The following is a 25,492-nucleotide window of genomic DNA, read 5'->3' as shown; positions in this document are numbered from 1 at the left end:
TGCAATTCTTTATCATCTTACATTTCATAAATATACTGTCAAACCGTTTCAAATAAAACGGTTCCTTTTCACAACAGTTCAACCTTAAAGAATTCAACAGGATTATTTACCTTCATAAATCACACACTTCCACTCCCAACAATGGCATTGAAACATTCAAAGAAACACACAAAGGATTCATTAAGTTATCGTTCTACTGCAAGCATTATCCACTGAGAATCCATTCATTCAGTAAAGGGTCAAAATCAGGCGGCATTTTGCAGCCAATAGACCAGGAAAACATCTGTGTCATTTTAGATTTGAGTTACAGTATATATTATGTAGCAACAACGGGTTTACAGAAAACTGTTAGGATTTAGACGTGTTTTCTGGGGGCAGAGACTCCCGAAATCTCCATTGTCTAACCTTTCGTGTTTTTTCATAAATGAATGCCCTACTTGATCATACTACAGTGTCAAACAAAGTACCTAAAGTAGCAGATCTGCACATTTTGTTATTGTAGGATTTGAAACCTGAGTGAAAAGTAACAGTATTGGACATATGAGGTTTCCACCTGACAACAGATGATTTCAGGTCTAAATGGATTAAAGGAGGTTATGTTACACAAAGCTTACAGTGCAATTAACCTTTTATTAGTGAGGTTTGATCTACATTACTTCATGCAGTGAGATTCACAATGATTTAAGGGCACTCAGGATGAAAACAAAAAAAGAAAACAAAACAAGTGGAACAGAGATGGATTAATTCAGTTCTCCCTGATTCAGACACAGACAATGAACAGTGAAAAAACGAATAAGAATAAAACGTTACGGGGGTGACAGGTGTGCAGTGTGTTCATTCTCAAACACCAATATAGCAAAATCTTACTTACAGACCAAGCTGAAAATAGTATACTTAAAAGGACTAGTTGATCCAAAAAACAACTCTATTGATTACACAGACACACAAACCATGAAGCCTTTTGTCGCATTCCTAAACCAACAATCTGATGACCTGCAGAGACTCTCCCACTGACCATATTATTGGCTCAGGAATGCATAAAAACTTTTAATAAAATAATAATCTGTGTAATTGATAAAAAACAAGGTATTTTTGGGGTCAACTACTCATTTAATACCAAAACAAAACTAAACAGATGCAACTTGGCCTGAGAGCACAAGCAAATATTACAAAGAACCCTATTCAACTGTAGCTGACAGCCAACATTTTTAGGACAAAAATAAAATGTAAAACATCTATACAGTATACCATGATTTCCATGCCCACCCCGAGACATGTTCTAAAGCACCAGTATGTAAAAAATGACTCTGCTATGATAGGATGTATGTGTTTAACATGTCTTCCCAGTATAAAAAGTAAAAATAATCTCTGGTAAAAGGAGCTGGAAGCACATCTGCTCTTTAACCCCCAATGAGAAAGATTCTGGATCTATGAATATTTGAATATCACGCGTCACCTTAAATGCACCCTAAAGTTAGTTTCAAGTTTCAGCCTGTGGCTAATTTACATACTTTGGTGATCGGTGACATCACACAGCCACCTCAAATGGAAGTATGTTAACTCACTTAGCGCCGAGCGACTTTCGGGGCGACTAACTAATGATGGCGTTTGGTGCCGAGCGACTCGGAGCGACTTTTATATAAAAGCATTGTTTAAGCTTTTAATTTGGGTTGATAGACGGAGCGGAACGGTTAGCTTACCTTCGACTAGCATACAGATGAAAACCGTGAAAAAAAAGGATACGATTATGACGTCACCTTTAAGCCATAGCTTCCTGTTTACGTAGGCCTCTGTTAGCCGCTAGGCTCAATGCAAACCATCCGACCCTCACGTAGCTTCACTAGGTCGGATTTTGATTCGGAAACTTTCTGTGTGGCATCTATATACGTTCCGATGCCCATACCAATGGTGGTTTGAGACGATCAAGCACGAATTGAGCAGTATTGAGCTCAAATGGCGGCCCGCGGCCTGTCCATTGAATGTCAATGGAGAGCATGTCATTGTACCATCCTGTTATGTCATGAACCTTGTTTTTTATTCTGACTTAACATGGGACCATGGAAAGTCTATGAGCTATGGCTCACTCTAGTGGTCATCTTGTGGCATCCGCAGGCACGTGTACCTGTTTATGTAATGTGATTTTGGGGATTCAATATAGCTATTTCCTGGCGTTATAAGCGCAGATTCATATTGAAATCTGGCTCGCTCGGCGCTAAGTGAGTTAAAGTCCTGCTCTGGTGAATTTATCATGGAGTTGTCATCCATAATACACTAGTAGGATGAATTAGGCAAATTAAGTACCACTTAAGTTTAAAGCATATTTCGAGTATCGCAATTATTTTTGCACAATAATCGTGACATCATTTTCATTTCAACCCATTCCTAGTGGGAAAACCCCCTCCAACAAACCCCTGCAAACTGTATGTGTTAGTAATACTGTATTACATTCTGTCTACCATACAACTTGGTGAAAATTAATGCTTTATTCATTCAGATAAGTTCCCGGATTATAGCTTTATAAATAGGCAAAAAGAAGGATGTCTAATCAATTAAATAACCAGGGCTTGGTTGAATAGGGCTCTCATAATAATTGTATTGTACAATAACAAAATATTTTCAATATATGTAGTCAGTGCAATGGCTTTGCTTTCTCAAGCCTGAAAGTCTTGAGTCCGTAATCTATTCTGCTCCTTATGACGTTGAATGGCGAGATCAGTGCATGAGAAGCAGATTTAACCCCTAAAAAAAGGCTATGTGATTTAAATGCTTTCAACTGTTTCATGGGTTTAGCTAACAACAAATATCTATTAACAATAAGCTTAATTTCAGCCTTGGATTAGCTCAGCCTCAGCCTTTTATGAAAGTAATATCACTTGGAAGTTAGTGGCAGGCTCGCATCAAAAAAACTGAAATTAAATTTATGTTACTTCCTCAAATGTACACGATATCTTAAGTTATCTTGAACCAAAAATAGAAAACACAGCTGATATGGAGTTTCATCAGCCTGGTGGTGGTAAGTCTTTTAGGTCTTATAGGGCACATAGTTAAAATGTCTGCACTGGGTTTTCCACCCATTCTCCATCAATTTATCTGTTCTAAAATAAGTTACACAGAAAACAAACTCATTAATATTATCCTGTAAACAGGGCTTTTCTACAATTCAGTGTTGCAAACAAACACAAAAATAACAAAGAACGTAGGAAACCAAGTGAAGCTACACTCCAAATTAGGGTTGGGATCCGGAAACCGGAGGAATCGGAGGGACCGGATCCAACATTGAGGAACGGGGAATCAGTTCCGTCACATTTGTAATAGGGCATTCACGAATAGTGATTTTTAGTATTCAAATTATTCGACCTCAAAGTATTCGAATAGTCGAATATTCAACAGGACTGGCCAAACTGTCAAATATTAAGTAAGCAAGAGGCGAACATTGTGAAAATAGCCGATCTACATGCTCACAACACCTCGCAACGCGAGGCGTTGTGAGCATGTAGATCGTCTATTTTCACAATATTTATCTGTGGAACCGAGTCACATTAAATGTAATACCTACAAGCTGTATAAACTATATATTTTTTAAAGAGAAAACAATAAAATAAAATAAGCGAATATTCGACTTTGGTGAACAACGTCGAATAGTGACTTTGATATTCGAATGTTCGAATATTCGAATATTTGGTGAATGCCCTAATTTGAAACTGTTTCCAGAACATGTTTTATCACGCTGTTCAGACCTGGTTATGTGGACTACGCCTTGTCTGCTATGCAATTAGAAATACGGATGGTATTATATTTATAATATGAAGGACCACCATAACTCTGAGATTGTACAAATGGAAACCTGATTCCATTTGCACACTCTCGCAGTCATAGGCATAGTTACGGAATCGGACCGTTAAGAGGGAATCGTTTATGAACTGGAAATCGTTTAAATTCCTAAAGAGGATCCCAACCCCACTCCAGATCGCTTACAGAGAATCAAAGAAATAAGAGCACAGCAGGCAGCAACCCCCTCCCTTTCGTCTTCCCTTTCAGCCCTGCAGTCAGGGGCGTCACAGGGGGGGGGACTGAGTTACTAGGGCCCGAGGTGGAGGGGCCTTCATTATTTTACACTTTAGCTATTGAATAGATTTGCTATTTTTCAAAAGTAAATATTTTGAGATGGGGGGGTTTGAGCACCACTGATATAGAAACATAGGTTTTTCAAAAAACCTTCAAAGACGTTTTTTCAGAAATAGCAGATCTACAAGCTCGCAGCACGGTGCCACGCTGTGAGCTTGTAGATCTGCTATTTGTCAATAGTTAAAGCACAAAATAACGCAGTGAATCCTTGTACCCGGGGCCCCGAATTTGGTGCGACGCCCCTGCCTGCAGTGAGCCAGCCTTGCCCTCCTCAGCTCTCTGGGGAGGTGGAGGTGTTGTTAGCGTCCAGAGACGGCCAGGCGGGGATGCGTAGCCTGGGCAGGGTGCCCTCGATCAGCCGCTCCATCCACAGCCCCAGGCGGTCCAGCTTGTGATGGACCTCCAGGCTGGTGGCCCTGGTGGAGCCCCTCCTCGACGACCCCCCGGACCCGGGCCCGTCCTCCCTGGAGCTGGAGCGAGACCGGGAGTGGGACCTGGAGCGGGAGCGGGACTTTCTCGAGGAGGAGGACGAGGCAGCGGAGGCGGGGGAGTCGCCGCTGGGTTCGTCTCCGGTGAAGACCGGTCTGAAGAGGCAAAAGTATTTCTTGTGGCCGTTGAGGGCCAACACGTGGCCGGTGTAGGATTCGGAGGAGGACTCGTCGTCGTCTTCAGAGAGGCCTCCTCCTCCCGGGCCGTGGGAGGCGTCCGGGGTGGACGCCAGGAGGGAGGGCATCCAGTAGCGGTGCTTGTCCGCGTTCAGGAAGGAGAAGTGAAGTGTCTGGCTCCTATTGGTTGGATATAGACAGGGAGCAGGGACAGCCAATGGAACCAGGGTTCCCAGTACACACTTCACAATGCATTTTCAAAGATTTCCCATAAACTTTCTAAAGTATTTCCCCCCATTTCCAGGCCTATAGCACTCAATGTGTGCAATAATGAGTCTCTTACTCCAGTGTGCTACCAATGCCTCAAGACAGTCTTGAGCGAAGGCGACGCGTGCACAACATATCACAGGGCAACGTTGTCGATCGATTATTCTGTAATTTATGGCTTACTTTACTTTTACTTGACTAAAAATGTATTCTATTTGACAAACGACTCCACTTATGAAACTGACAGCTGGTTTGATAAGAAACTAAAATTTCATCTTTGAGAATTGGCCTGAATTTGCAGATTGTGTAAATAATGTCAGGAAAAAGCCACCAGGTTTTTGGTCACAATAATCACAGAAAGCCCTGAAGGGGTGTTCTCCATTCCTATGGTGAAACCCCAAAGCACAGATTAATCTTAATTAAATCCTCTCTAGACTCTAGAGGCAGAAGCAAAATACTGGCAATCAGAACAAAAGTGCAGGGCTTCTTGCTGAGTCAAAGGGAAAACATACGATTCAACCAATCTGATCCATTTGTACACTCTTAGTTATGAGGGTCCTTAAAAATTTACAAGTTTGAGAACCACTGGCGTCGGTATTTCTCACATGTTCAAGTTCACTTAGCCTGGCATGGGAACTTCGGAGTGGAAGATGCATTATCAAGAGGCGGTTACCGACAGATTCAAACATCAAAGAAGAATCCCACTCTGAATAGTGGGCACTGATTGCTCACCCACAACTCTGGGGTGAACGAAATGTAATGCAAACTGAGAGTGCTAGACCAATCTGCCCAGGGCTATTTTTCTTTTTGCTGTGGCAGATTCATCTGATTTCCAGGCTAGAGTTCACTTGGTTGAACTGGGGTTCTGCATGTTAGCCTGCAGTGTTGTCGTCGTCTCCTTCAAGCCAGCCAACTGTCGGCAGTTAGGAAATCAACTGACCTAGTTTCTGTTGTTGCTTTAATGCTTTCTCACCTCCCACGACCTTGACTGCTACAGCTGGACTCTAGAGGCATGCATCTGGGAGCAGATCGGGACGTTTCTACATTGGAACTGTAAACCCCTCACACTACAGGATCATCTGGGCAGATAATCAACCTTTATGTGGTTATCTTAGTTAGTTTATAGTTTGTATGAAAATGTATTTTCTGTTTATTAAAGAGCTGGAGGGACTACCGGTACCGTTACTGAAGTGCTTTAACTTTCTAACAAAAGAATGTTTGGTTTCAAGCCCTTTAAATAACTCGAGAGCAAATCAAAAGTGTCTGGCTTTAACAGTTTTACTGCCAGCCCATTTCAGTGTTTTTTTATGACCACAAGAAAACGCTGTTTACACATCTATCCGTTCTGTCCATTCTTTTCAGTACCCTGGGTGACGCTAAATTCCACCATAGTTACACTCATACAACCATTCTAACAAAATGAGCAAATCGCTACTTTTGCGTCGGGCGCTCCACGCACGCGCTCCGTGCATGTGAACCGGGTTGCCACCAGCTGCTCAGATCTTTTTTCTGAATGAAAATCCGACTTACGGGTGAGGAGGAAAGTGTGTTTTTATGTATAATGCATTCTAACCAGAATCACAACCAGGCAGACCCAGAATGGACCGTGCACTTCCGCGTTTTCGTTCAGTCACATGATCTGCCACTGGAGGCAAGCGTTTAGGTTTCGTACGGAACCCTTGTTTGTTAAATAATGTATTTTCAGTTGTTTTATAACAAAAATAGCCTATTCTCGTCAACCTTCGTCTGTGGCTTGGTTGCCTAATTAATAATTCTCGTCAATCTACCTCTGTGGCTTTGAAAGAGTTAAGCCTATGGAGGCACATCTTACCCGGAGAAAGAGAACACCTCTTTGGCAAACTTCCTGAGCAGGGCGCTCTTGGAGGCGTCGGTGAGCACCAGCACCACGTTGATGTGTCCAGGCCTCAGTTTGACCAGGTTGCTGGTGTACGTGATGTCTGTGAGCTCCGTCACCTCCACAAAGTCCTTCTTGGGAGGCCGGCTGCGTGGGACAGAGGAGAAGGGTACAGTAGATGTCATCATGATGTGTGATGTTGCAAAAGAAGGGTAGAGGCAGGCAAGACAAGAGGGAAGCATAACGCTGCTGAAACCGAGCAGAAAACTCTTATCTCCATATTGTAACTCTTTCAGTGCCCAGAATCACCACTAGAGGGCGCCCAATGGCCATAGAATCCACCATAGACATACGCTGTATATGCACAAGCCGTGCGCAGCCATGACGCGCCTGAACACTTTCCTTTGTGCATGAACAGGAACAGGATGAAGTTAGCTTGAAGTTAGCTATTGGCTACCAAGCATTTTAGAAGCCCTATTTTCGGCGATTTAGCCGTGATTAAACCTTGCACACCTCATGGATATGCATGGAACAGAGAAAATGAGCTCTAAAGATCCTGGATTGCATGGATGGGAAATATCGGCGGCGCGACGCTCTCGCGGGCCGTGTAAACAGATGACGGCCGGCGGCCCGGCTCGAAAATTTAGCCCGGTGCTTTTTTTTTTTTTAAAGCCGAACTAGTTCGGGATCGGCACCCCGAACGTTAACTCATTCTCTGCCAAGTTCAACTTGCCTGTGCAATAGAACTGCCAAGGATTTCTGACGATTTCACTCATCTTGGAGGGACAATTGCGCATTGATGTTGAGGCATAAAATAACAAAACAAAGGCCTATTGGAAAGGCCTATTCGTGTGCTTTCCAGTGGTCCAAACCATACGTTTCAAACATGTTCGCTTATCTCAGAAAGTGGAAAAGTAAGGGCATGGTATGGGGTCTTCACAGGCTGCTGAGAAGACATTTTGAGTAAAAGCATGTTTTAGTTTTGAAAATGGAATAACTTATGAATAAAATATGATTGCTATTATAAACTATACCTTGCTGGAAAGGCAAATTCGTGCTCTTTCCAACGCTCTAAACCATACGTTTCAAACATGTTTGCTGATCTCGTAAGGTGGAAAAGTATAGGGTATGGTATGGCGAAAAAACGGCTTCTGAGAAGAGTTTTTTTTTGGGGGGAAAATTGAATAAATATGAAGGAGCTATGAATACTATATAAACTATACCTCTCTGGAAAGATGAAGTCGCCTTCTTTCCAGTGCTCCCATCCAGATGTTTCAAACATGTTCTGTTGTTTAGAAAATTGGCCATGTATCACCCAAAACACCTCTAGGAACAAACTGAATACATGTTTTAGTAAAGTAGACTCTCGATCAGAACTCCTTTCTGCCTTTTATTTTTGGCTTCAGTGATGCAGAAGATATTTACAGTGTTTTCAAACAAAAGGGAAAAATAACAATGAATAAAAAATAAAGTGATTTTACAGACTTCAAGTGCATTCACAGTTCTCAATAGTGCTTTTTGAAATGACAAAAACAAGTGTTCTCATTCTCTCAGTAGTGGTTCAAGTAAATGACAATGAATAAAGGAACATTTCAACCCCCCCCCCTCTGTAGTGGTTTTCAAGTAAACTACAAAATATGAACATTCCACGCCTTTTCAGTAGTGGTTCAAGTAAATGGCAATGACAAAAGGAACATTTCCCACCCTTTCAGTAGTGCTTCAAGTAAATGACAAAGAATAAAAAGTTCAGTTCTCACGTTCGCTGAGGGTTTCAAATGAAATAAAATAAAAATGTCAGGAACAGAAGAGCTGGGCAGTGAATCCACTGGCTCAGAAGCTGAAAAACACAATATAAAAAATAGGCTAGTTATAGTTTTTGCAAGGTAATATTGTGCACAAAATCAGTAGGCCTACATTGTTTCCATCCCCATCATGTCTCAATGTATGCATTTTGACACTTAGAATGAATGAAGACTTTTACAGTTGCTATGTGGATGTTTGGATTTTTAGATGGATAAAAGCATTGAACACAGATACAATAAATGTAGGCCATCTGTAACAAAAATAACCGTACCTTGACTAAAGCCAACCAATGATTCGCTGTCACCTGCAGATGGACCTGGCTCCTCACACTCAAGTGTCTAGATTGATCACAAAGAAACAAAGCACACAGATTTAGTACAAAACTAAACTGCAACATGCGTGCACACCCACACAGTGGCGCTCTCGCTCAATCTCTCTCTAGAGAAAGATCCACAATACATGTGGGCATACATTGTATATACTGTTTGTTCAGACTTACTGTTTTCTTTTTTGTTTTTCTTTACATATCTACTGCATAGTACTGTGTTCTATTTGTCTGTCATTCAATGTTATATGAGATACTTCAATGGTTTCCAGTGGAAATAAGCTTAGTCTTTTCATGGATAACCTTTTAGTAGACCTTGTACCAGTGAACTGTACCGTCATGAAACTGTACCTTTTCCTATGCAAACTTCTAATAAAGTCTTCAATCAATCAATACATGAGGAAAAACAATGCTGCCATTCGTTCCAAAAGCCATGTAACTATACAAATGCCACAATGTTTGGGCTCATTGCGCGCAGATCAGAGTGGGTATGGCAGGGGTATGCAGCTGCCATACCTTGGCTACAGAGGTAAATAATAAAAATGTAGGCTCTACTTTTCATCGTGCCTGTTGCTAAGGTATGGCAACATGACTGGTGTCTTGCACGCGTGCCCTGCACGCGCGCGTGCAAGACACCAGTCATGTTGCCATACTTTAGCTTGTTCTGAACTGACGCCACTGGGAGAGATGCACTCACTCCGTATGCAGAACACAGCGATCACATACAGTACAGAGAGAGAGAGAGAGACTGAAACACGATACAAATGCTGTTCCCCCCTTCTGATTTACCAAAGTCATGATTTACACAAAATGAACATTTGTATTTTATTCTAGAGCAACGAGCGCGCGCGCACACGCAACCTCAACTAGGCAACACAACGAGGAGCACAGATCCGTTGGGAAAGGCCTGGCGTTGTTTGCCAACGTGTTTGGGCTCATTGCGCGCAGATCAGAGTGGGTATGGCAGGGGTATGCAGCTGCCCGATCACATACAGTACAGAGAGAGAGAGAGACTCAAACACGATACAAATACAAATAAAATGCTTCGTACCACTGGTGTTGGCAGCATCCCTACGGCTCCATGTCGCCGTGGTCCGTCTCTTCCGAGTCGTAGGAACTTTCAGCCAGATCCCTGAACGCAGTGACTCTCAGGCTACGTCTAAGACCTGGAGTCGCTGCCATCGGTCTCCACTCTCCACTGCAGCAGCCGCGGGTGCCACAGGGCGCTGGCTTCTTCTTGGGCGCTGCGCTTCTGGAGCCGCCTGGACAGCAGGGTCGGCGACGCGTCGATCAGTTGTGTGAACATAATCGGCACCCGATTGTGCATTGAAGATGGAAGGTTTAGGAGGATTGTTCAAGTGAGCTGAATCAAACTCGTTCACGCCATGGCCAGAGCCCTAGAGTTGCGTCACTCCCGTTCACTTCATGGGGCCAGGTCTTCTACGCACACATCTATTGGCGTATAGTGACAAACGGCGAACCGGAAGTTTACAAAATGCATTGAAGTCTATGAGGTGTAAAGTGACAATGAACCACGTGACCAGCGCTGTTTCTGACCCCGCGGTGACACCACTCTCTGATTATACTGCTCTGGCCATGGCCAAGCATGCCTGCAGGGAGAAAAAAAAGAGGAGAAACCGATCGCTAACGGTCTGTTTGAGCGACCGTCATGTTTCAGGGTTTATGGATTATAAACTATCAGGTAAGGCTATGTTTTACAACCATTTATACAGCGATCTGTCTGTGTTGTTGTTGTTGTTGTTACTTTTGGCACTGAATTGAAATGATGTTGTACTGTCTGAAACAGAAAGCGGACTGGTATCTGCTTGCTGGATTGCTATAGTGTGTGTGTGTGTGTGTGTGTGTGTGGGGACATCACGATAGTTTTTCACTTCGACGTGCTGTGTTAGTTGTGTGAACATATCGGCAATGTTTTACAACCATTTATACAGCGATCTGTCTGTGTGTTGTTGTTACTTTTTTTTTGTCTGAGAAGGGTAGAGAGAGGTTTTGAATGTTGTACTGAAACAGACAGCGGACCACCCAGCTGATTGGCTGGCACACACACACACACACACACACACACACACACACACACACACACTAGCACGCCCACACACAAGCCACGGCTTTCTGGTTACCCGTCTCGCTCTCATTGTATAATTGGTTTCAGGTTTCTGAGAAGAGGTTTTTCTTTTTGGACAATTTAATGATGTTTAATTTCATGTGAGGCTGTGCACTTTTGTTTAATGTTGTAAAAAACACTGTCAGACTTTGAGGAAGTGTATCATATGTTGTGAGAGGCTGGATAAGGCTGAGATCTTTTGTGTACAGTATGTACAGTAAAAGACGTCCAGAAGACGTCTGGCACCGACATCCCCAGGGGAAAAGACGTTCTGAGGACGTTTAGCAGGGAGTGAGTTAATAAGGTCCAAATAAAGCCGAACTAGTTCGGGATGCGTTTACTTTTTTCGTAAACGAATACCCAAAAGTAGCAGATCCACAAGCTCTAAACGTAATGCGTACTGAAAAGTAACAGTTTTAGACCACCCGACAGAGACAATAAGAGTGATTGATGTTTTACGGTTGCGGGGTGAGGACAGAAAAGAGGGGGACAGATGTGTCACAATTATTACATAATCAGACCTTTCTCTAAGACCTTTCTCAAGCTTGAGAAACATCTGTCCTTTCTCAAGCTTGAGAAAGGTCTTACGACCGAAACGTTGCTCCATTATTAATAAACTCTCTAAAACGGACAAGAGGCAGTGTGCGGGTCAATCTGTCTGCTCGTCACATCTCCTCCTAATGTTTTGTCACCCATGCACCTGCTAGAGTGGAACTGGGTGTGCGAAAGCCTTCTCTTCATTATTCATAATGTTCACAATGTTCCAACGACAGAAACGCAATTTAATGTTAATTATTTGGGCATGAATTAAACACAGTCCCACAGGAAACAGGATGTGACGTGATGGAAAATCCGGATCTCTGTCAGCTTCCTGTTTTTTCATGGAAACGGTGGTCATAAATGCTGTGTCGATCAGTTTGTGAATGAAAAATATTTCTGCAATCAGTGATAGGATGTATTCATTTTGGTAGACATGTACCGGACATTGCAGGGAAGACGGATGGATGAATGGAAGGGTTTACCTTGAAGTACTCTGTCTGCTAGACGCATCGTCCTCATTGGCTGGTGGATCTTTTGGCTTGGGTTTCTGGGGTTTGTCTTCACCCGACTCGCTGGAATGGGAACAGAAAATGATTTTAATGAGAATCAGTGTCCTTCACAACGTGACATGTTGAGAGCTTGAAGATCGTCCCTTTTTTGGTAAAGAGATATGGTGTAGGCGGAAAAAAGCCATTCAAGTAGCAAGCTAACTCGACTTACTCAAGTCTATATCTTTAATAAACTATTCAAGATATCTCTTAGCAAGATGGAAGCACACCATTCCCGATGAAGCCGGTCGATTTGACAAGACATATGGCTTGAGGAGTAGTGTGCCAAACCTTGGGTCGTCTTTTTCGCATCTTCCCATTAAAGTCAATGGGAAAATTGAATTCACAAATAAATTAATACAAATTAAACTATTCAAGTCTAGACTGTTTAAGTGTTTAAAAGCTGTTATCAAAGGGAGACTGGAGAAAAATGCAATGAGAGCAACGTGCCCTTAATCTGAAGCCTTCTGAAACAACGACACCAGAGTTGGATTCAGTTTCGTCTAGAACCCATGGCTGCCAGTGAATAATCACAGCCACAATAAGACAAACCAGACTGTTGAATGTCTCAGTGAGTATGGATGGTAGGGATTAGTCTCACATAGCATCAGAGATCTGCACCTACTGATAAGTCTGTAACAAAGATCAGATTCTACATGTCGTCTGTGTCGGGTGGAGACCTCATATGTCCAAAACTGTTACTTTTTTTAAATTCAAAAGAAACAAAAGTGGCAGATCTACAAACTCGAAACTCTTGTGGATCTGATACTTTTGTGCTTTTGTGCGACACTGTAGTGTTATCAAGTAGGGGCGTTAATAAAAAATAAAATAAAAACACACACACACACAAAAAGTTCAAATATGGAGATAAGAGGTATATGGAGTAGAACAGGGATTCTCAAGGGCCATGGACATTTTCAAGGGTTTCAAGTGACTCCGTCCTATGGGGCTGTTAAGTCTGACATCATTTTGTAGGCAGAGGAGAACTTTTGGGGGCAAAAGGCCCCAGCGCCCGTGAATCTTTTTACTATTTTTACTATTTACAAATTTTTCTTCTCTTTGTTGTTGAAAGGAAAGTGGTAGAATTATACTTTAGTCGTTATTTTTGTCTCGGATCTGTTGAAATAGCGAGGGACAGATATTGATAATAAATCTGCTTGGAGGTCTGACTACAAAATGATGTCACGGCTTAAAAGCCCCATACCAATCCCGACAAACTGTCCCCGTGCTGACAGGTGCCACCCCAGCTCGTACTCGCTGACAAGTTCTACCACCCGGCCCGTACCAGCTCACCCTCTCCCCACCAGGCTTTCCTCCACCAACAACACGCGCCGATAGTGTTCATATCCATCTGTTTCCGTGGGAATTTACTGTAGAATTAGGTGTGGGACACATCCGGGTATTATTAATATAGGCTACTGCTTTGGCTGATTATGATTATGTTACACTCGGCTCGGCGGCGACGCAGCTGCTAACCGGAACTGACGCCCACCTTCTGCGCAATGCACGATGGGACGCTGGAAACTTGTGGATAGACACTCAATTTATGTAACATTTTATGGACAATAATGTTTTCTTATCTTAACGCACTTATTATTCTTGACCACTGCGCCACAACAACGCCCCTCTTCTTACCTGAAGGCCTGGATGATGACGGTGCCAAAGAGGATGAACAGAGCCGAGAAGATCAGAGACAGGATGGGCATCATCTCCCTCCTGGAAGAGAAGACGTACAGAATATACGGATTAACCACACCTTCACTTTGCTGTTCTGGATCCCTGAGTCTTAAAAGGCCACAGCCAGTGACAGAGAGTTAAGACACGTTAGGAGTCCTCCTGTCTGCCCAGAAGTAGTTGTCATTAAACAATGTTTCTTACCAGTTGGAGTAGAGGAGGTCATCATATAGCTGTATGAAGTAATCATACGCCGCGTTCATCCACTGAACCAGAAACATCTTGGAAAAACAGAAGGGAAAAAATAACCAAACTAAAAAGTTCGAAAGAATGACAGTAATAACAGTACTGTGTGTGTGTGTGTGTGTGTGTGTGTGTGTGTGTGTGTGTGTGTGTGTGTGTGTGTGTGTGTGTGTGTGTGTGTGTGTGTGCGCGCTGTATTTCATGCCATATGCTGATGATAAAGATAAAGAAACATCTGACAACTCGTACAATTCCAAGTGCTTGACAGGGTGGGGGTGGTGAGGTCCCAAGTTCAAATATTTTGGGGGGGGGGGGGGGGGGGGGTCGCAGGCGTCCTGAAAGGGTTGTACTTACAGGGGCCATCTCGTTGTTGAGGTCAGGCAGCGTGGCGTCCGTGGTCAGGTAGGCGGGGTCTCTCTGGAGGAGCTCCAGGTGCTCGTGGAGGCGGTACTTATCCTCCTCGCTGCCGTTCCAGCCGCCAGGCAGCGAGCGGTAAACCACCTTACCACTCTGACTGCGTCTCTCCAGGATCACCACCTGTTAGTACATATACACCAGTAAGGTAAGGGCGAGCTTGCACCATGTCTTGGCCATCTGGCCAGTGTGGCACAGAGTCACAGTGATGTCACAGTGATGTGGTCATCAGGGATCTCCATATACAGTATGGGCATAAATGGGTCAGAGTCACAGTGATGTCACAGTGATGTAGACATCAGAGATGTCCATACAGTATATAGGCATAAAGGGGACAGAGTTGCAGTGATGAGGACATATGGGATCTCCATATATGGGCATGAAAGGGATTTGTTCCCCTGCTGGCATCACAGTGAGAGAGCTCCAGTCTTCCCTCTCCTGAGCAACATTAGCCACTTCCTCCTGGGGAAATCTAATCCCCCCCTTCTGGTCCTTGGTCTGCCACTGGGTCTCTTCCCAGTGGGACATGCAGCGAGGACTTCCCTAGGGAGACGCTCGGGAGACATCCGTACTAGATGCCTGAACCACCTAACTACTCGTATTACATTATTTGTAACCATTATTTTATACTTTTCAAAACAAAGCAGAACTACAAGCTCACAGCGTGTCACTTCATGACACACTGTGAGCTTGTAGATCTGCTATGTTTTGAAAAAAACGTGAAAATGTTTTGCAAATCTTTGAATATGTATATATATTTTTTTAAAGCCTTATTTCTTTACTCAAATGGCTGCTTCTGGGTTTCCCTGGAAAAAATATATTTTGAGATGGCGGTCCATGTCCAAATACATATCATTTTGGGGGTCCTTGAAATGAACAATTTTGATACCACTGATACACAGCTACATGTTGCACAACATGCTTCCATAGAAGACACGCTGACTTCTATGACTCATTTACATGTAATCAAACCCGTGTTTCAGTAGCGATTCTCTCAGAATGTCTGAGAGCATTTTTTGTCTGAAGGGCGTGTTATCTTCCGACCTTGGTATTGTGTACATTTGGTATTGTGTACATACCTGTGACAAGTTGTTTCAGAGCTATTTGTTTGTACGGTTGGGGCGAATGACCCGAGCAGACAGTAGTTTTAGATCTGTTTGTTTGTTCCGTTGGGCCACTGACCTGAGCAGAGAGCACAGCGTGGTTGGGGAGCAGGGTCTGACAGAGAGGCTGCTGCCGCCGCTGGTAGACGTAGGTGAAACGCAGCACCTCCCTGGAGTTGGCCGAGGCAAAGTCCAGGAAGGCCTGGTTCCCCGGGACGAAGCCTGGGTCCTCCCCGGTGATCAGCAGCACACAGTACCTGGAGAACGGATATGTTATTATCAAGTTAATACAGGGGTTCTCAAACCTTTTTAGGCAGTGACCAATGATGAAAAACTCCCATACCTACTGGGAGAAATACAACAATGTCCGAACACAGTAGCAAGATTTGTGAACTGTTGCGACAAAAGAAGGCTAGAAACACAACCACCCTATAAACCATGGATTCAGAGCTCATACCTTTAAATGCATTTTGAGAAAAAAATAATGCTGTTATTTGTTCCAAAAGCTTTATACCCTGTATATAAAATGTCACAATGCGACATAGCTATGTTTACACAATGCTGTACCCCCTCCCAATGTATATATGTTCCCCATTTTCAACAGTTTTTATTTTATTTGTGACACTTGCTTTGGCAATGTAAATGTATGTTTTCTCATGCCAATAAAGCTCCTTTGAATTGAATTGACCCCCAAAATAAACATATTTGAACTGGGGACCCCCCACCCTGACAAGCACTTGGAATTGTAGGTATTACATTTAATGTGACTCGGTTCCACAGATAAATATTGTGAAAATAGCAGATCTACATGCTCAGTCACAACGCCTCGCAAGGCCTGGCTGCTCCTGTTATCAATCGTTTGAACTATGCTGTTTGGGCTCTTGGTTTTTCTCATGTTTATCAAAAGGTGGATGACTGAAAGCAGCGGCTCTCTGTATAAAAGCTGCTGCTTTTATCTGCCAGATTGGGACGTTAAAGGCATATTTTGCACCACATCACAGTACGTTCATCATTAGTTTGGAGCCAGCCGACAGCCTGCAGCCACTTTTCTGCAAACACTTGAGAACTACTGACGTAGAGGACTAAGGATTATGACACTGGCAAAAAAAAAGAATAATAAATAAATCGTACTTCCTGCGACGATGGAACTGCTTGACAGGACACAGTTCATCAAACAGCTGCTGGTTCACCAGCCGTGGGACGTTAAGGAACTTGTTGTTAGAGACAAACTCATTCATGACCTGTCGCTTCATCCCTCTGGCCTATGGGGGAGAGGAGAGAGAGAGAGAGAGAGAGAGAGAGAGAGAGAGAGAGAGAGAGAGAGAGAGAGAGAGAGAGAGAAGTGCATGTTACGAGAGAAAGGATGCTAGGATATAATAGTAGGATTTCCAATGTTAATTATCCATGGCCCAAATGAAATAGAATAATCCAAAGAAACTGGTCAGAACAAAGCACTGTACAACATTATTAATTTTGTGCCCAAGCTTAATTATATGATGTAAAAAGAAAGCCATCGCCTGTTATGTCATTCCAAATGTTTCCTGATAGTGTTACAACAAAATATTTAACTTTGAATGGTCAAGATTGCCCTCTGGTGGACAATATCATTCATAACAGGTACCTGGATGATGTCTGCAGGCTTCTCTGTGTTCTCCTTGAACAGCAGCATGGTTGGAGCGTACGTGTTGATGTTGAACTGGCGCAGCAGGCGCGTGCTGTACGTCTCGCCCTGGTCCACGTAACCGAAGCGCACATGGTCCCTGAAGGCAAACGCCGTCAACTACAGGATAGGGAAACAACACGTATAAAGTCCTCACGCAGCAGTGGTATTAATTTATCCATTTGCAGCTCAGAGAGAGAGAGTACACAAATACAGGTTTATTTGGTTACGTTTGCGCCTTCTCAGAATTAAATTACATGGACTTAAGCTAAAGAATCACAGTGATTACAGTGAAGAAACATAAACGCCTCCGTCCGTACAAATGCTGGGGAGATTATACTCTAATTGGAACAGCAATCAAATAATGGCCCGGTGCAAAAATAAATATAAGTCTGCTGTAAATCCTTTTAAACACCTGGGGTCCAAAATCGATTTTGCGTATTAAAGGCCCAGGCTACCATTGGGAAATATACAGTATTCAAATTCAGCAGTCGTGAAAGGCCAAGGAGGGGGAGAGAAAGGAAACAGTTTGCTTTTCTACAGTTTTGGACACACAGCTCCTCCCAGCCATCTGATCTCACCTTATACAGCAGAGGAACCACGGGTACTTGATCAAACAACAGAACGCTGGGCTTGTTCTCCACGTGCCAGCTACTCAGAAACGACAGGTAGTTTGCATCCGAGACCTGGACGAACAACCAAAAAACTAATTAAACTCAAGTGTGTGTCCTCTGTCTGTAATGGACACTGTCACGCACTCAATCTGTACAGAGTAGAACTCTGCACATATAAACAGAGCAGCTACCTTTAAACACAATTTAAATCTGAGCCTTTTTTGTAAACTATTTAAAATCGCTTTGAGAAAGAATGCTGCTATTTGTTTCAAAAACCTTTAAACCCTGTGTGTATATAACATGTATGTAACGACACAATGTGACATAGCTCCGTTTACACAACGCTGTACCCACTCCAACTGTATATACGTTTACACTTGCGTTGTATGTTTTCTCATGCCAATAAAGCACCATTGAATTGAATTGAAGTGTAGCCTTGTGTTTGTTTTTCTGCATAGTGTTTGTCCCGCTCCAGTTTCAATACCTTCTCCACGAGCCTCTGAGGCAGCAGGTCCTCCATGAACTGCCTGAGGTGTTCCCTGACCACCGCCTGGTGGAAGAAGGTCACCCTGCCGTTCACCAGGCCCACGATGGAGGGCGCGCGGTGGGCACCCATCTGGCTGGCCAGCCGCCGCTCCAGGCCCAGGTCCACGATGCCAATGCCAACGCCTGGAAAGAGAAGAGGGGTTCCAAAAAGAATAAATCCTATTACAGGAGAACAAGGCACAATCACCTCCAGTGGTTTAAAGTAACATTTACTCAAGTACATTTTGATTAACAGACTTTTCCTTGTAACAGAGTATTTCTACATTGCAGTATTGATACTTTTACTTACGTAAAAAATGTGATTCCTTTTTCCACCACTGCTCACCTCTCAAGTATAACAAAACAGTATCAACTTCTTTGTCTGATCCGGTCTACAGCGGATATAACCCACGGCCAAACCCAATTGGGGAACCAAAGATCCGCCTCCAAAATGATTCCCAGAGCTTAAAATTTGTTTAGTTTGGTACAATCGTTTTGTTTTTTCTGGTATTATAATTGTTTGGTGTGTCCATCTTTTTATTCTAACTCGTGGCACAACTAGCGAGACTAAACTAATGAATTCACATTATGCGGGGAACAAAAACAATGTGATACCAACTGGCCACCGGAACCCAATTTTTCTTTTCCTTTTTTCAAAACCGGATCACACGGCTCTGTTTTAGAATGAAAACCAGGCGTTCCTCCGAGGTGGTGATGCGAGGTTACTTGAACCCCAGCATCCGTATTCTCGGCGGGGGGGCATTGGCGAGACATTGGCCTACAATAGCAGATCTACAATTTGGACCAGACGGATAAAAGTACAGAACCTCTGTCCAGTTTCCGTGGTTAACGATGGCTAACAACATGTGGTGGAGAGACTGGCTGGTCATCAGCAGCAGCAGTCTTACAGTACTCACCCAGTGGCTCCAGCTCCAGCACTGTCTCCTTCCACACTGGCTCGATGTGCATGCAGGCGAAGCACCACTCTGAGGTCACCTTGATGAGGTACGGCCTCCGGTAGCTGTCTGGTAACACCTCGCTGTTGTACTGGACGTGGTGCAGCAGGTACTTGTTGTCTGAGAAGTCCCTGGACCTGGAGAGGGTCAGGGAACAAGGTTTCTGCGTTAAGACCCATTAAGACCTGAGGCCGATTCTACAAATGCCTTCTGAATTAATCAATAGTTCTCAAACTTTTTCCTGCTAAGGACTCCCCCAAACAGCAACAGGCACAACACAAACACTGTGACCGTACACTCTTTCAGTCAGATGAATGCCACGCTGTCTTTATGTTTCGGCAAAACAGACATGGAACCTTTCTTAGCGCCAATTAACTTACCTCATGTAGGCCTATGGTATTACACTTTCCCATTTCTTTGGGTTCCCTGCTTTAATGAAGCCACACTTTAGAGTGCTTTCCACAATCCATATTTTGCATGCCTGCCTGGCTGTTGCTCGCTACGCTTGCATGTGCTCTCTCTCTGTGTGTGTGTGTGTGTGTGTGTGTGTGTGTGTGTGTGTGTGTGTGTGTGTGTGTGTGTGTGTGTGTGTGTGTGTGTGTGTGTGTGTGTGTGTGTGTGTGTGTGTGTGTGTGTGCGCGCGCGTGCGTGCGTGTAGGAATACAAGTCGCATAGTCACGTAAGTTAGACAGGTCCTGACAGTCAAATACATCTTTGAAAATATATGTAATGTAAACATGAAGCCTTTATTTATTTATTTATTTTACTAGCGTGTCAGCCATGTCTAGGAACCGATAAGCGGTACCGAAATTAAATATATTTTTTGGGTACCCAGGAACCGCCATTTCCGGCTTGGTACTGAAATTCGGTACCCATCCCTAGAGGAAGGGAGGGCAGGGCTGCGATATCCAGTTTCCCTGAAAGGGTCACCATAAGGACATGGCCTGGCTGGCACAGAAATGACTTACAGCTATATTTAACCTCACAGACTGCTCCCCATATTGTCAACATTACATTGCTGTCGCCTGTCGGGCAGAAAACTCTTTTTGTGTATTTTCATAAATTAACGCCCTACTTGATCACACTACAGTGTCACACAAAAACATCAAAAGTAGCAGATCCACAAGCTCAAAACACGGTCTGCTGTTTTTGCTATTTTAGAATTTGAATCCTGAAGAGTCACAGTTTTGGACCGCCAGACAGAGAGGATGACCCATCACCGATGACACAATTATATATTCTGCATAATTGTTAAAGATTTGTTTTATAAACACACAGCTGGATGTAAATGAAATGTCGTCAAAGATTTCTCTATTCCCATCATTAACTTGTGAGCCTCACAGGAATTTATCCAAAAGTTCAACAAAATTCAACTCTTGGCACAGACGGGCATGTGCACTGAATGAAACAAGCAAGAATGTGACAATTTTGCCTGTTGACTGTCAGATTGCCTGCGTAAGCAACCAGGTCTATGAAAACAAGCCAGAGTGACTATTATTATAGGCCACATGAGCACTTTAAACCTATATCCATAGGCTATTCGTGTCACGTTGCGTTATGTGAACATTTTTGAATATTTCAGAAACATTTTAACAACACACAACTACCAATATTTACACCGCACAGACGAACAGTCTGGTGAGACGTAGGAAAACACGAGGCAGGAACAAACAATAGTCCTAGAGATCGCTCAGTGCCTGCAATCCCCCAAGAACACAAAAGGCAGAGAGAGCCTCCTGTTGGCTCTGGCATAAAAGAGAGGACAATAGCTGGAAGCCTGGATGAGAGGGGCAATGATTTGGCCAATCACTGCCAACTGGAAAAATGTTGTGGTTAAGGGTCGAAACACTCCAAGAAGGTGGGGACCACCTGATGACCTCTGTTCCAGGCCAAGGCTTTATCCATTAGAAATTGATTATAATCGCATCTTCGATGTATTTAAAAAAAACAAGCCACTTTTACAGAAGAACAAGCCCAAAGTTGCTTATAATAGGTGGACATGGCAACACTGGCTCCTCACCATAAGACGACGCATGGATACCTCGCAGCTTTTCTCAGAGTGCAGAAAGCTGAACACCACGGTCTGCGAGTCGGCGTGAATTCAGCGTTAGCTAACGGGTCAACGATGTATCAGTATGTGGCCTGCCCTCCTCCATGTACGTACCGGGGGAAGTGCATGAAGAAGGACTCGTCAAAGTAAAAGCTGTTCTGGAAGCCGCGGAATCCCTGGTGCTGGGACTGGCTGAACGGCTGGTTCTCCTCCATCTGGCCATAGCGGTCAAAGTTGGCTCGCCTCTCTTCGTTTGAGAGAATCTGTACGAGAGGGAGAGACATGAGAGACTTTTGCGTCTGTGTGTTTATCCATTTGTAAATCTGAGACTGAACAGATGTCAACCAAATGCACTTACAGGTCCATTTGGTTACATCTGTACTGTACATCTGTCTCGGAGTTAGATTAACTGATACCAACCTCATAGGATTTTGTAATCTTGATGAACATGTCCTCTGCTCCTGGGCTCTTGTTTTTATCAGGGTGCCTGTAAAAAAGGGAAATAATCTATTTATTTATTTTTAAGTTGCAAAACCACAACATAGAAATACTCTGTTAAATGTTGTATATAAAAGTCCTGTATTCAAAATGTTAGGTGAGTAAAAGTACAAGGTACTGTCTAGCATCAAACTCCTCACAAAGAATAGTCTCTTCCACAATCATATTATAATACATTAACTCATACTCAGCCAAATATTATTCGGACACAATTTTTTGGAAATCTCTATCAGCCACGGACACATTCTGACACTTTTTGTAATTAAAACTAGACCAGGTCAACCTGGTTGTGCCAGACCCCCTGTCTGTCATCATCATTTATGACATCATGCCTTTTGTAGGCATGTCATCATCATGTCATCATCATATATACCCTTTATATAGAAAAGGGACAGACCGACATTTGCTTATGTAGGCCTACCCATTTCATGGGTCTGGCAACTAGACCAGGTCAACCTGGTTGTGCCAGACCCCCTGTCTGTCATCATCATTTATGACATCATGCCTTTTGTAGGCATGTCATCATCATGTCATCATCATATATACCCTTTATATAGAAAACCCGGACAGACATTTGCTTATGTAGGCCTACCCATTTCATGGGTCTGGCAATCATTATAATTTTTTTGCGAATAAAAACGATCATTGTTATCATCAACCAGAAATGCAGGATCGCTTCCGGGTCAGCATAGCCTCTGTAGCCATAGCAAGCAATGGAAACATAAAATCCATATCTCCGCTTCTGTAGGTCGTTTTTTCATTCAGAAAAAAATCTATATGGCGTGTGCTTCGAGCCCACACATGCACGTGGAGCACATGAGGGGCGACACTATTTTAGCAGATTTTCCCCATTATAAGTGAAAGAGGAGTTGAGCCATTTCGGTTCTCATATCAGAAAGCCTGATAGTCGGAGGCCTTAGGGAGATAGAATGGTAATTTCGTGCTAATCAGTCTAAAAGCGCCAAATTTTGCACAGATGTAGCCCGGGGCATGCTCTAATGATTTAGCAAGGGCGCCCGAGTCGGCGACCTTCGGGGTCGCCAAAGCGGCCAAATCAAGTTGGGCTTTCTATACAGGAGGAAAATACCCAGAATTTTTTTTTTTTCTGGGTATTTAAGTAGGATGTGAGGGGTCTAACTAGGGGTTTGTCATAATGCTGAATCCATTGCAAGCATTTGTCTTGCACAAAAAACATTCCTTGGGCTACAAATGGCCCCAGAAAATGATGGTTTATTGATGAAAAGTGATGAGTCATCACTTTTGATCACTTTTCGCAGTTTTGTGGGTGTTTTCTGGGGCCATTTGTAGCCCAAGGAATGTTGTTTGTGCAAAACAAATGCTTGCAATGGATTCAGCATCATGACAAACCCCTAGTTAGACCCCTCACATCCTACTTAAATACCCAGAAGAAAAAAAAGAAAAAAAAAAAACGTTTTCTGGGTATTTTCCTCCTGTATAGAAAGTCGATGGGAGCCCAACTTGATTTGGTCGCTGTGGCGACCCCGAAGGTTGCCGACTCGGGCACCCTAGCTAAATCATTAGAGCATGCCCTGGGCTACATCTGTGCAAAATGAGGCGCTTTTAGACTGATTAGCACGAATATTCCCTAAGGCCCCCCGACAATGAGGCCTCTTCAAGGTAACAATAGACTTATAGATGGCACTCTCGTGGTGACAGCCATTTCTATGTTGGCTGTGAATGTGTTCCTCAGGTAAAGATGAGGGTGTCCTATAAGAATACATCATCAGTGCTTGGTGGCACAGTGGTCTGCCCACCACCACCACCAGGTGGGGGCTCCTCACTGGCTGGTGGTGTTTTTTCATACAACAGCAGTGACAGTGTGTGGTGAGGAATTTGGAAAACATTGAATTTAATTAACACATCATAATTTATGAGTTGTGTACACTGTTGCCCCAATGACCGACTCTGGATAAGAGGTTGAAGATGGATGGACGGCGGGTATGTATTTGCATTTAATAATCTGAATCTGTCAGGTAATTGTAGTGGAGCACAAGAGTATATAATATTTGCCCCTGAGAAGAAAACAAAATGACACTGAGCTACATAGGAATGTAGAACAAAAATTGTAATACTAAAGTAAAGTAAAAGAACTTCTCTAATTTGTCCTTTACATGGACAGCACTTCAAGTCAATGTAGACAGCAGTGGCAAGCTACTTTAAATTGAGCCAACTCAAGCTAATACCACAAAACACTCTTTAAAATAATGATATGGCTACATTGAAAATTACCCAGTACAATATCTGAAAGAATCAGTACCAAGCTGACAAGAGCACAATTCAGTCAGACTGTCTGAACACTCACTCTAAACAACACTACTAGCCTTAGATCAAAACATTACAATAAGGGAGGGAGGCAAAAGCAAATAAATGCAACTGAGCTCAATCACACTTCAGAAACCACAGCACAGCCAATATAGCTGTGAGAGCTTGTATGTTGTTTACATTGGGGTCCAACACGTAATTTAGCAGCAATGAAGTGGCCTCTCCCTCTGTGATGTAGGCTACACATCATCATGATGATGATGGAGTCAGTCAGTCAGGACAGGTAGGGTCCCCCAGGCCCCACTCACCATTCTCTGACCAGGTTCTTGTACGCCTTCTTGATCTCTGGCTGACTGGCGCTCCTGCCCACCCCCAGCACGCTGTAAGGGTCCACCTCGGATGCACACTGCACCACCAGAAGCAGCTGCACACTAATCAGAAGGACAACCGTGGTCATCCAGAGTGGAGATGATGACCAGCAGCACCGCCGCCCAGGCCGTCCAAGAGAGGTCCAGGAGGAGACCCCCATCATCATCATCAACGTCACAAATGATGTTTCCTTTTAGCAGCAGCTAATGTAAACCTCCTCCTTGCTGACCCGGTCAGATAATAACCATCATCATCATCGTCATCGTCGTCGCTTTGAATTATGTGTGTTTTAGTCTCTACAGTGTTCTATGTTTCAGCTGACACGGTCGTCATCGTGGCTTAAAAGCAGATCTTCGGAAACGTAAACATTTTATGGTGTACAGTACTGTCTATTGCGGGACCACGAACTGGACTGTCTGCTAGGCTAACGCATAGAGTATATGGGCTAACGGCGGTGTGTGGTTATTATGGACACAACAGCGCATGCTCTGCAAAGTCCCAACCAACCAGCTGACATCCAGCGTTGCCAGGTTTTGCGAGAGAGAAATCAAATAAGCAACCAGTCTACAACTAAAATATCGGATCTACAAGCTCACAAGTTGTCACAACGCGTCGCATCTGCTATTTCTACAGTACACACAATAAATCTTAAAATAATCTATCTATTATTTTAACAGATAGATTATCATCACTGATAATCACTGCTGTTTCTTTAGTAAATAAGCATACTCTTTTGATAAGCAAATGGAAGTGATTTAACCTCGGACACTGACGTTATGTGAATCCACAAGAATGGTGGTCGTATATATTACAATATAGGAAAGAAAGAAAGAAAGAAATGTCTAGTTGCTATGGCAATGTCAGGCAACAACTCCTTCAAGCAAGGCCTATCCTTTTTGAGCGGTGGTCA

The 25,492-nt window shown here is 43.4% G+C and overlaps 1 protein-coding gene across 1 annotated transcript; it reads right to left on the bottom strand.

Annotated features, from left to right (window-relative positions):
- Positions 1-3,568: 3,568 nt before the first annotated feature.
- On the bottom strand, positions 3,569-25,000 carry LOC308287759 (dnaJ homolog subfamily C member 16-like). Its single transcript, XM_080729012.1, has 15 exons — positions 24,522-25,000; positions 21,853-21,919; positions 21,547-21,695; positions 19,344-19,519; positions 18,386-18,570; positions 17,869-17,973; positions 17,249-17,407; positions 16,759-16,889; positions 15,707-15,884; positions 14,465-14,647; positions 14,072-14,148; positions 13,829-13,909; positions 12,128-12,217; positions 6,829-6,999; positions 3,569-4,910 (listed from the first exon to the last, which is right to left on the bottom strand). The coding sequence occupies exons 1-15, from the start codon at positions 24,749-24,751 to the stop codon at positions 4,397-4,399; spliced, it is 2,496 nt and encodes an 831-aa protein (XP_080585138.1). The 5' UTR covers positions 24,752-25,000; the 3' UTR covers positions 3,569-4,396.
- Positions 25,001-25,492: the final 492 nt, after the last annotated feature.

Source organism: Nannobrachium achirus (genome assembly GCF_963921795.1).
Source record: "Nannobrachium achirus genome assembly, chromosome: 6".
Lineage (NCBI taxonomy): Eukaryota > Metazoa > Chordata > Actinopteri > Myctophiformes > Myctophidae > Nannobrachium > Nannobrachium achirus.
The sequence above is the reverse complement of the archived record's forward strand: the minus strand, read 5'-3'. Positions and strand labels throughout refer to the sequence as shown.

Excerpts from the sequence above, each read along its gene's own strand:
- LOC308287759 (XM_080729012.1), bottom strand. The coding sequence starts at position 24,751 with ATGATGATGATGGGGGTCTCCTCCTGGACCTCTCTTGGACGGCCTGGG. Across the intron at positions 17,974-18,385 it reads CTCAGAGGCTCGTGGAGAAG|GTCTCGGATGCAAACTACCT; the intron begins GTATTGAAACTG and ends TTGTTCGTCCAG. Across the intron at positions 17,408-17,868 it reads TGGTTCCTCTGCTGTATAAG|TTGACGGCGTTTGCCTTCAG; the intron begins GTGAGATCAGAT and ends CCTATCCTGTAG.